Source organism: Anastrepha ludens, chromosome 5 (genome assembly GCF_028408465.1).
Source record: "Anastrepha ludens isolate Willacy chromosome 5, idAnaLude1.1, whole genome shotgun sequence".
Classification (NCBI taxonomy): Eukaryota; Metazoa; Arthropoda; class Insecta; order Diptera; family Tephritidae; genus Anastrepha; species Anastrepha ludens.
Window position 1 is genome coordinate 95,799,368 of NC_071501.1, and position 16,035 is coordinate 95,815,402.

General features: G+C 30.1%; 1 protein-coding gene across 7 annotated transcripts in view; it reads left to right on the top strand.

Annotated features, from left to right (window-relative positions):
- Window positions 1–15,140, top strand: part of LOC128865176 (synaptotagmin 1) — a 160,009-nt gene extending 144,869 nt beyond the window's left edge. For 4 of the 7 annotated variants that reach the window (XM_054105259.1, XM_054105264.1, XM_054105263.1 and 1 more), the window contains exons 11-12: window positions 5,144–5,427; window positions 5,619–15,140. In XM_054105259.1, the coding sequence (XP_053961234.1) occupies window positions 5,144–5,350 (207 nt within the window). In that variant the 3' untranslated portion in view covers window positions 5,351–5,427; window positions 5,619–15,140. Of the gene's footprint in view, window positions 1–5,143; window positions 5,428–5,586 lie in introns of all 7 variants that reach the window. The other 3 variants (XM_054105260.1, XM_054105261.1, XM_054105262.1) reach the window with 3 other exon arrangements.
- Window positions 15,141–16,035: the final 895 nt, after the last annotated feature.

Consider the following 16,035-nt stretch of genomic DNA (forward strand, 5'->3'; position numbering starts at 1 on the left):
GTATTCGAATGGCGCCAAAGCCATTCCATTTAAGCCATTATACTTATATACACACATACATACATACTTAAGTATGCTAACTTTCTGATAAGCGATCGAGCACTGCCTTTAAACCACCCCAAATGGCTGAATGCAACCACACGCATATTTTCTACACACACATACATGCATACATACGAACATTGTGAAATGAGTACATAGTACAGACTTAGATTTAGACTTAGAATAGCTAGAAATTAGGCTAGACAATCCGTTACTGCTGATTTTTTGTGCTTTATTTGCATGGGATTTTTTGCAAAACTTGCCGCCGCTCACCTTATCCAAAAATTCTAGTACACATAAATATTTTATGAAAAGATAATGCTTTAAGCTAATTTTTAATAATTTTTGTCGTTGGAGCTTCACTTTTTTGTATTTATAAAAATCAGCTTTAATTACTTAAATAAAACAAAAAAACATATAAAATAAAAGAGAAAAAGATATAAAAATATAAAAAACATTTAAAACATAAGCACATTAGTGTAAAGGTAGATTCCAAAACATGTATACACACATAAAATATATTTATATGCCGCAAAACTTTTATTGCTTTAGAAAAGTTTTACGAGATGTATACACCTTTTTTCTTATTATTCTAGACAATTTAAAAATTTATAACATTTTAGCAACCTTTCGATTTGTAGACACTTTCTTTATATATTATATACTTTACAAGAGCTCAGCTATTTAAGTGAATATATGGAAGGTGGCGCAAAATTAATCACCCTATCGGAGATTTATAATTTCTTCAAATGGCGTCGTACGTGAAACATATTTTACACATGTGAACTAGAGAGATGTAAAACATGTACAGACAGGCAATCAATGGAGCGCGTAAAGGTCAAATAAAGATGTCCATACGTCAAAATATTTTTTTTTAATTTTTTCAAAAAAAATTGTGAATTTTTTGATAAAAAATTCTGAACTTTTTGATAAAAAATTCTGAACTTTTTAATTAAAAATTCTGAACTTTTTTATAAAAAATTATCAATTTTTTGATAACAAAATATCAATTTTTTGATCATTTGAGATGACCGTAACTTTAAATACGTTTTTTTATTTTATTTTTTAATTAAAAAAATGGATAATTTTTAAGAAAAGCGTAAAGGTCAAAATAAAGATTTCCATTATTCAAACATTTTTTTAATGAAAAACAAAAATTATGAATTAAAGAAAAAAAAACCAACTATAACTTTTTTCTATTTTTTTTTTATTAAAAAAAATTTGATAATTTTTATGGTAAGCGTAAAGGCCAAAAAGATTTCCATTAGTCAAACATTTTTTTTTTTTTTGAATGACAAAAAACTATGAATTTTTTGAAAAAAACCAAAAATATTTTTTTGGATTTTTTTTTTAATTATATTAAAAAAAATTCATAATTTTTAAGATAAGCGTAAAGGTCAAAATAAAGATTTCCTTAACTTTACGTTCATAATTTTACGTTTTTTTTTATCAGTTATTTTTTTATAAAAAATTATGAATTTTGTGATAATTTAAAATTTCCGTAACTTAAAACAATTTTTTTTTTTTTAATTTTTAAAAAAAGAGATGTTTTTAATAAGTTTTTTTGAAAAAATTAAAAAAAAATATTTTGAGTTATGAAAATCTCAAATTATCAAAATATTGGTAATTTTTCAGAAAAAAAATATGAATTTTTGTTTTTTTTTTATCAGTTATTTTTTTATAAAAAATTATGAATGTTGTGATAATTTAAAATTTCCGTAACTTAAAACAATTTTTTTTTTTAATTTTTAAAAAAAGAGATGTTTTAATAAGTTTTTTTGAAAAAATTAAAAAAAAATATTTTGAGTTATGAAAATCTCAAATTATCAAAATATTGGTAATTTTTCAGAAAAAAAATATGAATTTTTGGATTTTTTGAAAAAAAAAAAATTTAAAAAAAATGTAAAAAAAATTATTTTGAGTTATGGAAATCTTTATTCGACCTTTACGCTCCTTTTCCTGTGAAAAAATTCATAATTTTTTTATTAAAAAATTGGATGATTAATTTTGCGCCATCTTATAAATATATATCAGTTATCCATTTGTACAGGTGCTAGATAACTCGTTTCTTTGTACTGAGAGCAGTCAAGAAATTTGTACAGTTTCCTGATATAAGATTTAAACCTTGAAGTGTAATGATAATAAACCGAGCCAAAATGAGACTCTACTGATCCCGTGCCATCGGATGCCTTATAGGAACAAGCTCGTCTTTCTGATTGTCCTTAGTGATCACTAAAATTCATGAGGAATGTTCACGCCGTAGTGAACTTTTACGGTATGCGAGTAGAATGCCTCAACCTTCTTCCTTTTTCTTACTGGTGTCGTTAGTGGGTTACAATTTTTCAAATTAAAAGAAGTCCAATGACCAGCAAATTTTAAGGCATTTGGTGCTTAAACTTTTAAGCTTACTTATATCGACATAAACATGGCTTCCTTGAAGTCATGCATACATCGTTTGAAAGTCATTCGGGCAATTCAAGCTTGTACAATTTTTCCTGCCTAACTAACTTTATCGCCATAATAGCGCATGGAGCTTTAGCTTCCCAGCTCTCAATATTTACTGGTTTATCAGCATAGAAAAGTTTTTTTACTTATTCACACAAAAGTGTTCTAAAAGCGTCAAACATCAAACCGCATGGCTTAAGCATCCAATTGAGATCCGATTCGAGCCATTTCTTGAGATAATTCGGTCACAAAAGAACCAATCGCAAATTCGTAATGAAGTCTCGGGTGTCAAGTGCGAATTTTCTCCCTTCCAATATGAAAGCTTTGCTTATTCACATACCAATTATGTAATTCCGAAATGAGACTAATGCAGAAAGATAATTTCGCAGCAAAATTCCAGGTTCCAATATTTGATTGTCATTAAAAATATGCCGGTCATTCCATGCAAAATTTGCACTTAAACGTTCGTCTCGAAGAATCAATTTTTTTTTTTTTTTTGTAAAAATATGACACGCGAAAACTTCTTATTTTCACATGATACGTGTGATTTACTAGTTATATTTTTCTCAAATTTGAAATTTTGAATTTTTTTGAATATTTCATTTTTGTTTTTTAATTTTCAAATACTTCAATGTTAGCTGCAAGGCGAATCTATTAAAGGTCCTGTTGGTAAATCAGCTGAGTTGTTTTCTTTCTTTCGCCGTGTCCATGTGGCTGTCAGCTCAGAATAAAACAAGGCGAATTAATTTTTGATTTTCTACTTCGCCAATAAATGCGCCTTGGTTAGCTGTAAAATTTTTAAAATGGGCACTTCAACGATTGTTTATTAAAAAATATTAAACGTCATAACATTGATAAGGTTTTTTTTTGCTTTAAAATACTTTTTTTTCCATTTTTAATTTTTTTATTGAATTTTTTTTTTTTTTTAATTTTCAAATACTTCAATGTTAACTGTACTCTTTTTTAAATAACATATTTATTACAGTTATAAATCATATTAAATTATATTTATAAATTTACGCCTACATGGAATTTTTAAACAATAGCGGATTCGAACTGAAAACGAAGTTTAAGTGTAAATTTTGCATAGACCCATATACGCCCATATATATTTGCTTATATAACCCATAGAAAAACTCAAAAGTACCACAAGACTTTGACCAGTTTTGAGTACATTTTTCGCTTCGCAATTTTTATGAATTTTTTAGAAAAATAATAAAAAAATAGGAACTATTCCCTCTACAACAAACACCAAGTAAATAAAAGTTTAAAACTTTGTACCATTTCGACTGTCTTATCTCCATTTCACTACGCTCGTTTTTGACAGTTCTTCACGTAACTATATGACCCGTTTTTCATCGCCAGTTTTTATCCGCGTTCGACTTCGTAATCTGAAACACAAAGGCTCACAAATGTCAATTCGGCCCAAAAGGTTCTCTTGCATCAATTCGTATGGCAACTATACAGTGAGCTTCTTCTTGAGACTAAACAAATAAAACCAAGTGGGTTTCTGGCTTAACTTCAGTTTCTGGGAAATGAAAAAAGTGTTCACATGCCAGTCCGACTTCACAATTTTCATGAATTTCACGATATTTTCGACGCTTGGACTACCAGAGCGTGCCATAGCTCCGACATCCATTTCACCAGAACGGAGTTGTGGAACGGAGTTGTGGAACCACTGCCTTCTTACTGCATGCGATACAGAAGTAGATGTATAAAAAGCACATCTTTTTTAGCCGTCTACTTCGAAATCTCATTTAGGAGCAGAATATATCGATTTATCTTTTTTTCTGGCTTCACTAAACACAAACCAATTCAAGAATTTTTTTTCGCGAAGCGTGGTGTCATATTAATTCGTCTTGCTGCAATGTATACTTCGTTGGTTATGGCTCACTTAAGTCATCTAGCGAAAATGGACAAAAATTCTCATCTGAGTTAACACATGGTTCAAAGGTGAAGTTGCATGAATGCAAGTTAGCCTATTGGAAAAATTGCTTATGAAAGTTATCTGAGCAAACTCCATAAAGTTCTTCTTTTGCACTCAAAGCGTCTGAAAAGCGTAGGTTAATCAAATAGCGTGCTCCCGATTTTACCTTAAATTTTGCACCACCTTAGTATTAAAAAACAAAAACAAATTTATATTATAACAAAACGTGCATATGACTATTATTTGTTGTTATAAATAGTATTTGTAGTTAGTACATATACATACACGTACTTATAAGTGTGTACCTATGTTGAATCAATCACCATCCACTGTCCCCACCATTCCGCCAAATAGCACAATACCTAGAGTTATAACCAACTAGTTGAATGTGGTGCACAACCCCCACTTATCTGCTCACCCAGATATTCATGCAAAAAAAAACCTATATTACTACTATAACAACTACAAACAAAAACTCTTCTTCTTCAACAAACTATGAAACAAAAACCAAAGAGAAAATTAAAAAAAAGTAACGAAAGTTATGTAAAAAAAAAAAATTCATTTATAAACAAATAATTTATACTTAAAAAGAACATGCAAAACTGTGACCGCATAAGCTGCAGGAAATTTGCTAAATCTTTTCTTTACATTTTACTAATCTCGTGCCTTTATTTCTCAAACACTTCTCTGCTCTGCTGCTGACCATTGACGCGCTGGATAAATTATCAGAAAATCTGTCTTGTCGTTACTGTTGTGGATTACGATCGTATTGGTACATCTGAGCCAATTGGACGTTGCATACTCGGCTGTATGGCTACAGGCACCGAACTGCGGCACTGGTCTGATATGTTGGCCTCACCACGACGACCGATTGCTCAATGGCATACACTAAAGGATCCCGAGGAAACCGACGAGATACTAAAGAATATGAAATAAAGTGGATAGATAAATCATATAACTAGTTAATGAATGCTAAGGAGCGGTGTAGAACGTCGTGACACGTGAAGATCAAGGTAATAAGCTATGATGCCATGGTGCTTTCACTTAACATACATACATACATACATACATACATACATATGTATATACAAGTGCATACATATGCAATTCATATACATATAATGTCATATTTCTAATTAATTACTTAAGTATTGATCGAAAATTTTTAACAGTTGTTCATCAATACAATTATGTAGTTATGTAGTTGCCCGTACCGCAAATGAACACTAAAGCTGATATAGTGTAACAGAACAAAAATCATGCCGTCAACAACAACAACAACAACAACAATATAAATACATATATAATCCGAATATATACTACAATGTACCAAACGACAACAACAACAACAACAACATCAATAACAACTGGCAAACGCTCATCATTAGTTCCACACAAAACAAAGTCTATGGAGAAAAAAACGTCTTATTCGAATAACAAAATATACAAGTACATACATACTATATATATACATACATACATATACACAAAATAAAGAAATTATTTGTTCTCGCAGTATAAACTAAATAGGATATATTCGTTATATTGAAAAAAATGAAAAAAAGAAGAAGAAAAAGAAAACGTTTATTTTAGGCCTCGACTTCGACCTCAAATCCAACAATCAAATATAACGCGAAAAAACTACCTACCTAAAGAAATTTTGAAAATGAAATAAGAAATAAAGTAGTCCGTGTGAACTCAGCATTATTGGTGTGTATGCTAAAAATTGAAAACCGCAAACAGGATCAGTTTTTCAATGCAAGTTTAACTGTAATTAAAATGCAGTCCAAAGCAACTGCAAAAAGGTAAAAAAACAAACAGATTTGCGCTAAGCAACAACAAAATGCATTTTATGCAGATTTGCTTTGCAGTTAATTAGCTCTTTTGCCGCATAATTACCCTTGAATAAATTTGATTGACTAATTTACCACAGTCGAAAAACAACTCTGTGCATGACGTTTGTTTGCATCTCATTTCCTTAGTACTGCGAAAATTGTTTCATAGCGGGAAGAGCGGATAAAAAAAATAACAATCCAAAATCACATAAAAATTCCGGCACCATTTCGCAATACTAATTTTTTTTTCCTTGTTCATTCCTCTCGGGAGCATAGGGCCTCGACAAGACTCAGTCTTGCGTTGGTTTCTTTAATTGGTTTTTACCCTAAGTAGTGGGAATGCCCCCATTTCGTTGCTTAGGAACAACGCCTTCTTACTGCTAGGAGCACCATCTGCGTTTAACATTTTTCGGGCAAAAGGATCGCACAGATGATTGAGGACTTCGCTCAATTTCATGTGTCTGCGCTTTTACCGCGATCACCCGCTTCCTCTTGCTGGCGCGATTGATGCAATGCCACTGATTTTGTTTGTTCTAGCAGTCACAATGCAAATAATACACTGATTATTGTGCGGGAGTAAGGATGGAAAGGATAAGTTTTTGGGGTTGAGGAAGGAATATTTTTTTCTTTTTTTAGAAACAGGGAAAGTAGGTAAATTTGGAAAAGTGCGAGGACCGTGCTTTACGTGGGATTCGAACCCACAACCTCGGGGATGGCAGGCTAGTGCACTACGCTAGACCACCGAGACCACGATAATGCAATACTAATACAAGAAAGAAACACACCCACTCTTTTAGAGTCGCACTGTTTTAATATTTACTTTTTCTCTTTGCCAAATCAGCTCTTGCATTAGCTTTCTTGCGAAGCTGTCATATGATGTCACAGTGCGTTCAAAAACCCTCAGCCATTCTGTTACTAATCGAACATACCTGCATACCACTGCTGATTGTTTTAAAAGTACTCGTGCCCCCACAAGCAATGGCAAAATAAATGGTTGAGTATATTTCGGCCATGAAAAAAATCGTAAAATTTCTGACGAAAACAAATCGCTAATCGTGGGTGACATAAATCTCTCTTTGTGAGAGGACACCGCAAAATGGAGTGGCAGCTTGGGGTGAACGCCCTTCAGGAAGCAGTATTTGTAAACTTTTTTGAAACGTAAGCCCAAAGAGAGCGTAGAGTGGTTTGCGCATGTCTCAGCACCGATACTCGGGTTCTCAGTGAATTTGGCAGAATCAGTCGTTGAGCGAACCTTATTTTAAAGTTTTTTATATATATTTTTTTTCATTTTTTATTTACAAAGAACTGCAATCTTTATGTTAATCAAACCAAACTTTTCGTTTTTGTTTATAAAACTTGGTTCTTTTTAACACTTTTCTCTCAGTTCTCGCTCGTAGTTCTTCTAATATTACTTCACGCTAAAATTGCACTCGAATTGAATTCGACTTGGATAAAAACTCTAGCATTCTTGTTTATTAAATAAAATGTACACATCAAAATTCTTTTGCAACATTTTCGTTGAATATTATCACTATATATTTTTTAGGGCATAAGTCAATAACAAAGCAGAGGCAGGATTATATAAAAGTTGTTTAATCAAAACATTTATTTTGCAATCGGGATCGAACTGCAGTTAACAGTCACGATAGTGATTAATAGTAATTTATAATAACACTGCTAAGGTGTGAGGCGAATTTTTTAAAAACCTAAGCCTTCAAAAGTGGGCGTTCTAACTTAGTTTGGCGTGGTGGTGAATTTTTTTAACTGGTTTTAAGCTTGCAAAATTGTCTGTTATAACTTCGTTTAACTGTGGGAAATTTTTTTAACTTAGTTTAAGCATGCAAAATTCGGCTTTCAAATATAGTTCAACTGTGGTGAATATATTTAACTAGATTTAAGCCTGTAAAATTGGCCGTTCAAACTTGGTTTAACTGTGTTGAATTTTTTAAACTAAGTTTAGGCCTGCAAAAGTGGGCTTCAAGCTTAATTTAACTGTGATGATTTTTTTAAACTGACTTGAAAGTTGCAAAATTAAGTTTCAAACTTAATTTAAATGCAGTGAATTTTTTTACTGATTTAAAGCCTGTAAAATTGAGAATTCAAACTTAGTTTAACTCTGGTAAATTTCTTAAACTGTGCTTAAGCCTGCAAAAGTGGGCTTCAAACTTAGTTAAAATGTGATGATTATTTAAACTGATTTGAAAGCTGCAAAATTGAGTTTCAAACTTAGTTCAACTGTGGTGATTCTTTTAAAATGATTTGAAAGCTGCAAAAGTGAGTTTCAAACTTAGTTCAATTGTGATGAATTTCTTCAACTGTGTTTAAGCCTGCAAAACTGGGCGTTTTAACGTAGTTTAACGGGAATGCAGAGTTAAACTTGCACTGAAAAATTGGTATTTAACCCTAGAAAGGTAGGCCCCTTAAAAATTCCATTATAAATAAGCCTCGTATGTTTAATTAAAAATAAAATATTATCTCTTTTAAAATTCCAATCATTTTGTTTTAATCAACTCATTCAAAAAAAGTTCAGAAAAGTTCGCGACTCTTAGTATATTTGGCGCAAGTCTAGCACGATGTTCAGAGCTTTGGTTAAAATGAACTCGTAAAATTTACGCATTTTACCCTTCTAGGGTTAAACAAGCACTGAAAAGTTGATCCTAACTAAAGCCAGTCGGCTTTCAGCGCGTCGAGTCGAGTCAGTTTAAACACAAAACAAAAATTAAAAACAAGAAAAAACACAAAGAAACTACTATCAGACAAATGTTTGAGAACTTACGAAGATGCATATGTATTTATATGTAAAAACCAAAAACCAAAAACCAAAAACCAAAAACAAAACAAAAAACTCAGTAACTGTTGACTTCCTGTTAAAATGTTTATATAAAAGTATATGCATTGAATAAAGACGTATTGTATTGTATTGTATTGTATCTATTGTGACCATATTGTACTATACATTGAGAGATGCCTCAATTTTATGCTCTTTCCAAAGTTGTTTGTTTTCTGCTTTCAGCTCGATTTTTTAGAGAGAAGAAAACTTCGTTTTAAGTTTCATTGATAATTTGTAATTAAAGTTTATGATGTTCCAACTGTTATAATTGAAGAAAAGGAAATGCAAAAAAATACTTAAAAATCCAAACCAAAAAATAAAAAAAAAAAAACATTTATAAGTGCAAACAATAAATAAAAGAATTTCAATTTCTTACTAAAGTTTGCAATCTTTTGTCTCAATTCCAATGGTAATGATGTAAATTGTATTTAAATTTTAATTATATAATGAAATTGTTATAAAATATATTAAGCAAGTGAATGATTAAATTTTCAACAAAAAAAAAACCGAACACAAATCATCTGAAATACTAACAAACTATTTAAGTAGCAAAAAATAAAAATAAAAATCGTGTATGAGAAATTAAATTAATAATGAATTAATTTGCCTGAAAACGAATGCTACAATAATTGACATCTCTCATTGGAAAACATAACATCTAGCAAAATTAAAAAAAAAAAATTAAATAATTGGGCTATCTGGTGATTTCAATTTTTTCCCAAAACTTCTTTTCAACTCTTCTTGATTAAATATATATTTGGTGTAGTTATTTTGAATTAATGATTGGTCGAAAGTACTCAAGAATGTTGATGCCGTTACCCCTGCAAGAATTGAATAATTTCATGGGACCTAATGGGGGTTCATGTGTGTCATGTCAAATGATAACTTGAAAGCTTTATTTATTTTATTTATTATACTTCAGTTTAACGAGACTATTTTGAGTTATTCAATAATTCAATAACAAAATATGTAGTTGCAAAGGGATTTATTGGACTAACCTACTTTTTAGGAAATTCAAAAAAGGGACTCAAAAATACATCACTGTTAAATTTTGAAACATGAGTGCTCAATTTGTTATTTACAATCATTACATTTTTTTATATTCTCTACTTCATACAAATTTTTACCATTATTTGCCAACTTACAGAATTAGATTATATTGTGTATGCTTTCGAAAGTTTTATAATCGTCAAACTTTATTACCGTCTAAATTAACCGTTTCCCGTCAACGCTATTCGCCAACACAGGTATCAGAGAACGTTAACGTTCTCTGCAGGTATCGCTGTCAAAGTCATGAAACCAAGGCGCATTCATTAGATTCGCCTTGCATAAAACACACCATACGCTGTGGTGAAAAGTTATTTTCATCATTAAGTTGGAATGCTTATATCAAGATTTCTGAAGTACCATATAAAGTCAAGTATGATAGATACCAGTTTTGCTCGTTAGGTATGGTGAAGAAAAACAAATTTTTTTTGAGGGGAACTTTGGATTCTTCACTAAGCTAAAGCTAAATTTTGTGAAATACAAAACGAATGACGTCGGCATATCTGTCAAATTCGCTAAGAGCCGAACAACGGTTTGCTAAGTAGCACACCTCGAAAAATTTTTTCACCATGATATAAAGTGGAACCAACTATCATTCTTTTGACAGCTGACTCTTTTCTTTCCCAATCGATCGAGAAGTATACGGAAAATAAGAAAAGAGATCCCTGAAATAAAAATCAGCAGAAAATCGCTACATCTTTTTAAAAGATGATGTATAAAATAGTTTGAGCCAAACTTCCTTAATCAGTAGCTTTATATATAGACGGCAGATGTAATTCAGAACCTTATTGAAGCGTTGATTAGGAATATATGCTAAATGCAGAAATTCCAGCTAGCATAGAAGAATACTGCAAATCAACTTTGACTATTGTACAGATCCATAAGTAAAAACATTCTCAGCTGGTCGTCAAATGCCCACAGCTGAGATCACCTAATTCCAACCTGCTCTGTTATGGGACATGGTGGCATAAAAATGATTAAATTTCATAGAAAATCATTTCAAAAAGTCTAAGCCATTTCGTACAAATTTAGATATTTCTGGGCAAAACATATTCGTTTAACTAAGAAATATATTAAAATATTTGTTATTGTATTTAATTTAATTTTTCCAAGCATAATATTTTATTTAAATTTTCCAAGTCAAAGATACTGTTTTTTATTTTTATTATTATTGTTTTCCCCGTTTTTATTGTTTTTAATGTTATCATAAAAATTCTAATTTGGCATAGCAACCCCGCCAATACGCTCAAGCAAACGCACTAAGCACTCACACCATTACACACCTAGGTGCCTCTCAAACTCACTCCAAGGGTGCCTGTCAAAACACGAAAAGTGCTTTTACTTATAATTTTGTACAATGAATTTTAATTGTACAACGAAATTTCAAAACGACTTTCATCGTTTTAATCGATTAATCAAGCAACCACTGCTTTCAAGTTATCTTAACTGAAAAGTTCGATTTTCGATTGTTTGACCTGAAAATGAGATTTTCTTGATACTCGTATATTTTTTTGTGTTTTGTTTTTTTGTTTAATATCATAATTAATTCAAAGTGTATAAATACCAATAATAAGCAAATTTTTACTTGAAAAGTACTTCATTTCTTAACTGGAAACCCAATTATGATAAGAAAACGTAAAGTAGCACCGAATTTTTGTCCATAATAATTATAACACACACGTGTACAATAAATATTAAAACAACAAAAAAAAAAAAAAATCCAATGTCATATATAAATACAAAATTTCTTATTAAAAACGCGTATTGCAAATAGGAGAAAGGCTTCAAATATGTAATGGCTTACTTCGTAAATCATTTTACGCGTTTACAATTACGTTTACGTTTACATTTCAATTAATTTATATGTATGTATATTCACATTACGTTTACATTCGTCAAAGTAAATTAAGGAATTTTATTGTGTGTATGTCTATGTGTAAGTAATCCTTTAGAAAAATGATGACTTATTAAAGCAAGTAAAAGGTATATGAAAAAAATAATAAAAATTATTGTAGAAAGTTAAACTTCGCGCGTGATTACAGAAAAGCAAATATCATCGGTTCTTAGAAGCCATAAAAACAATAATTTAAATATATTAAAGAAAAAACACATGTTCGTGTGATTCATGCTTTTGTTTTATTTTTTATATAACTCTTTTTTGTGTCACATGTCACCATTTAGTCAATTTGTTAATGGTAAATGGTAATTATAACTGAAAAAAAAAACCACAGTGCACTCATATGTTTACATATCTGGTTTATAGCGAGCATTAAAGTGTTTTTATTTATTATTTTCAATTAATTTTTTCTAAAACAAATGCGCTTATATTATTTTTTTCGCTTTTTTTTTTTTGTGATATATTTTATTATTATTGATATACCTCATTGTTATGTATATCATTTTATTTTTCCTTTTTTTATATGCTTTTCTCATCACTTGCCATCGAACTCTTTTATTTCCCTTCAATTTACTTGAATTCATATCATTTGATTTGCTTTAATCGAGCTCCGTTATTTCCCTTCACTGTACTTGAATTAAAATCATTTGATTTCCCTTCAGTTTAGTTGAATTCATATCATCGAACTCTTTTATTTCCCTTCAATTTACTTGAATTCATATCATTTGATTTCCTTTTTTCGAGCTCCGTTATTTCCCTTCAATTTATTTCAACTCATACCATTTGATTTGCTTTTATCGGTGCTTATCGACCCACACACGGCGTAAAGCTTGTTTGGTTATCGATAACTGTAACTTTTACTCATACGGAATGCTGGTTTTGTTTGTGTACAGAATCGTTGGAGTTTACATTACAAAAAGTTATAATAATAGGCATTTAGAATTTGAAAACTCATATTTAATACTATTATTAAAATATTTAAAGACATATTAAGAACAATAATAGTTATTACTGCTAATTTATATTATATTAAGAATAAAGAAAAAAACTAAATCTGGCAGAATAGCAGGCAGAAAGTTAGAAGAAAAAAAACACAAAAACTGAAATTAGTAAATTCAATGGTAGCAAAACAAAAAAAAACGAACATAACCAAAAATATTAAAATTATTTTAGGTAATGAAAGAAAACAAGCAAACAAACAAAAACAAATAATATATATATATAAAAAAAGAGCCGCTATTGATTTTTAACTATGTAGAACTAATAAAAATACATACATACATATATGTTTTTGTCCTGTATAAATATAAATTTAAGGTCAACACACAAAACTGATTACGATTGACGAAACCAAAGCAAAAACAAAAACAAAAATTACAAAGGAAACACACAAATAATGAAACACAACCGTTACACTTACATACATATACATACATATATATAAATGCAAACTACAGTTATTGCAAAATTTAAAATTAAAATAATTTCGCTTAAGTTGATAAAAGATGCGTTATAGAGAGCGGCTGTACGGATCCGTAGCCAGTACCCCCCCCCCAGCTGGCGTATTCAAATAATGTTATACATGAAAAATTGTGCAGCTGCGAAAGCCTATGTATGTACATATGTAGGTACGTGTAGATGGTGTAAAAATAGCGAAAATGCAATGGAATGAATAGAACAATTAGATCACACATAGTTGCACTAAACATACAAGTATATTACTATACGTACTTATTAAAACTAAAACACAAAAACAAAAAAAAAAACAAAAACGAAAAAAAAAATCAAATAAAAATACAATTATATACCTATAAACAATACCTATATACTGCAAGAAAGGAAACTAATAAAAACACTAAATAAAAAAGTTTGTTATTTTTGATTGCAATGCGGCATACATATTACTAACAACTACATACAAAAATATGAGTATAATAAAAAATTAAAATTCAAATGAAAATCATACTTTTATTTTGTTTTATTTACATTTAACTACAATTAAAAAAAAGGATTCAGTAACCATCCCACATCATCATGCAATCCTACATGCAACATACAAACATACATATGTAATTACCACAATACTTACGATATTAATCGTAAACATAGATATGCTAATACATTATCGAAATCGCTAGGTTGAACTTCCATCTCTACGAACGAACTTAAGTACCTCTCTCTCACACTCACTTTTTGAAAAAAAAAAAAAAACGAAATAAACAAGTACCCGTTTTGATGCGCGTACAGCAGAGTAAAACTTTTAGCTCGTACTTGAGTAGACACAAACATTTATAGACCACATTTCAAAAATTGTATACATTCATATAAGAAATATACACCTGCATACATAGATACATCCAGGCAAAAAGAGTCTAACGAAGAAAAAAATCAAGGATATGTAGAGAAAATCCCAAAACCCTAAGATATTACAATTTTCAAGCCCGAAAAGATGGTTCAGATCAAATACGCGTATGGCGATATAAGCGGCAGTATACACATACATACATATGTATGTGTGCTATGGTACTCTATAAAAATCCCCTCTTTTACAGTACAGTAAAATATTTACAACAGCAACAGGTGTATATGTATGTTACGTATAGCCACTATCACAACAACTGTTTTTGCATTATTCTTCTATACGTTTCTTCGAAATCATGTACGCCACTTTGTTGTAGTCATTTGAATAGCGTTAATGAAAGCAAAAAAGGATAGGATCAACAGATTTTAGGAGATTTCGCAGCCGCGCCAAGCATTGAACCATATATCGGAAATTTTTACAAATCTATGGAATATCAATTTTATATTTTATATAAAATTCAAAGCAAAAATAGAAAAATAAAAAGGTAATGTGGCGCCATTCCATAAGCAAACAGGAAGATATTTACTACTAATACATACATACAGACATATAATGCATGCATAGTATGGCAAACTACCACAAATGGAAAAGATATACAAATAATCATCTATACATAATCATCAGCACCGCATAGTATGAATTAATCAGCTAAAGAAATTACTGATACATATATGAAATAGTTGTACACATACGTACCGGAATGCACAAAGTTTCAGTAGAATAAAAGTTTGAGGCAAAATAAAAAATAAAAAAAATTAAGGCAATTAAGCAACGCAAAGGATCAATGTAGCTGGAAATAAATGGAGTAGTAAAAGAATTAACTATGCATACATATGCATTACATATATGTATACATATTATGAATGTATTTAGGATGAAGAGGGGCCTCTAGTGGTGCCCTAAACGAAAATGTTCACATTTTACACATTAAGAAAAGAACTTTTTTTTTTGTTTTTCCTTGGACACTTTATACTTTCTCCTTACCGTTAACAGACATAAGTTTTTGAAAGATAGTCCCCCAAAATGACTTTCGTTTAACTAACTTAGACATTAGGTAAATAAGGCTTTGCAAAACTCAAAGCAAAAAGTATGTTTTATATTCAACGCATTCCATTCGGCATTTTAATCCAATCATCCCCACTCGCCAACATAATCACACCGACATTTGCATATGTTACATATATTTAATGTAAAAATACTTATAAATATATAAATTAAAGAAAAAAATTTAATATTATAATTAAAAAAGAATATGACTAGTAACGAAACTGTTAATCTCTGACGAAGGAGTATTGAAGTGAGCTGGAATGATGCTTATTCACATATTTAATTTTGATTGTATTTAAAGAATGAATTTTATTTAATGCAATGAGCAGATGTGCAGATATTATTATGAATTTAAGTATTAAAAATATGTATTAAAAACAGTGGAAAAACAGAAATAAAATGAAACAAAAAACAACATCTGTAGTTAAATAAATACAAAATTTATATAAGTTAAAATAAAAATGTTCAAAACTACACATAATTTTTTTATTAAGCTTTTCTGTTTTGCGGAGACGAAGGTAGATGAAATGGTAAGCATATTTTTTTAAAGTATGAATACTTATTAACCCTCGAGAACACGCGCCTCGTAAGATAGCACGGATT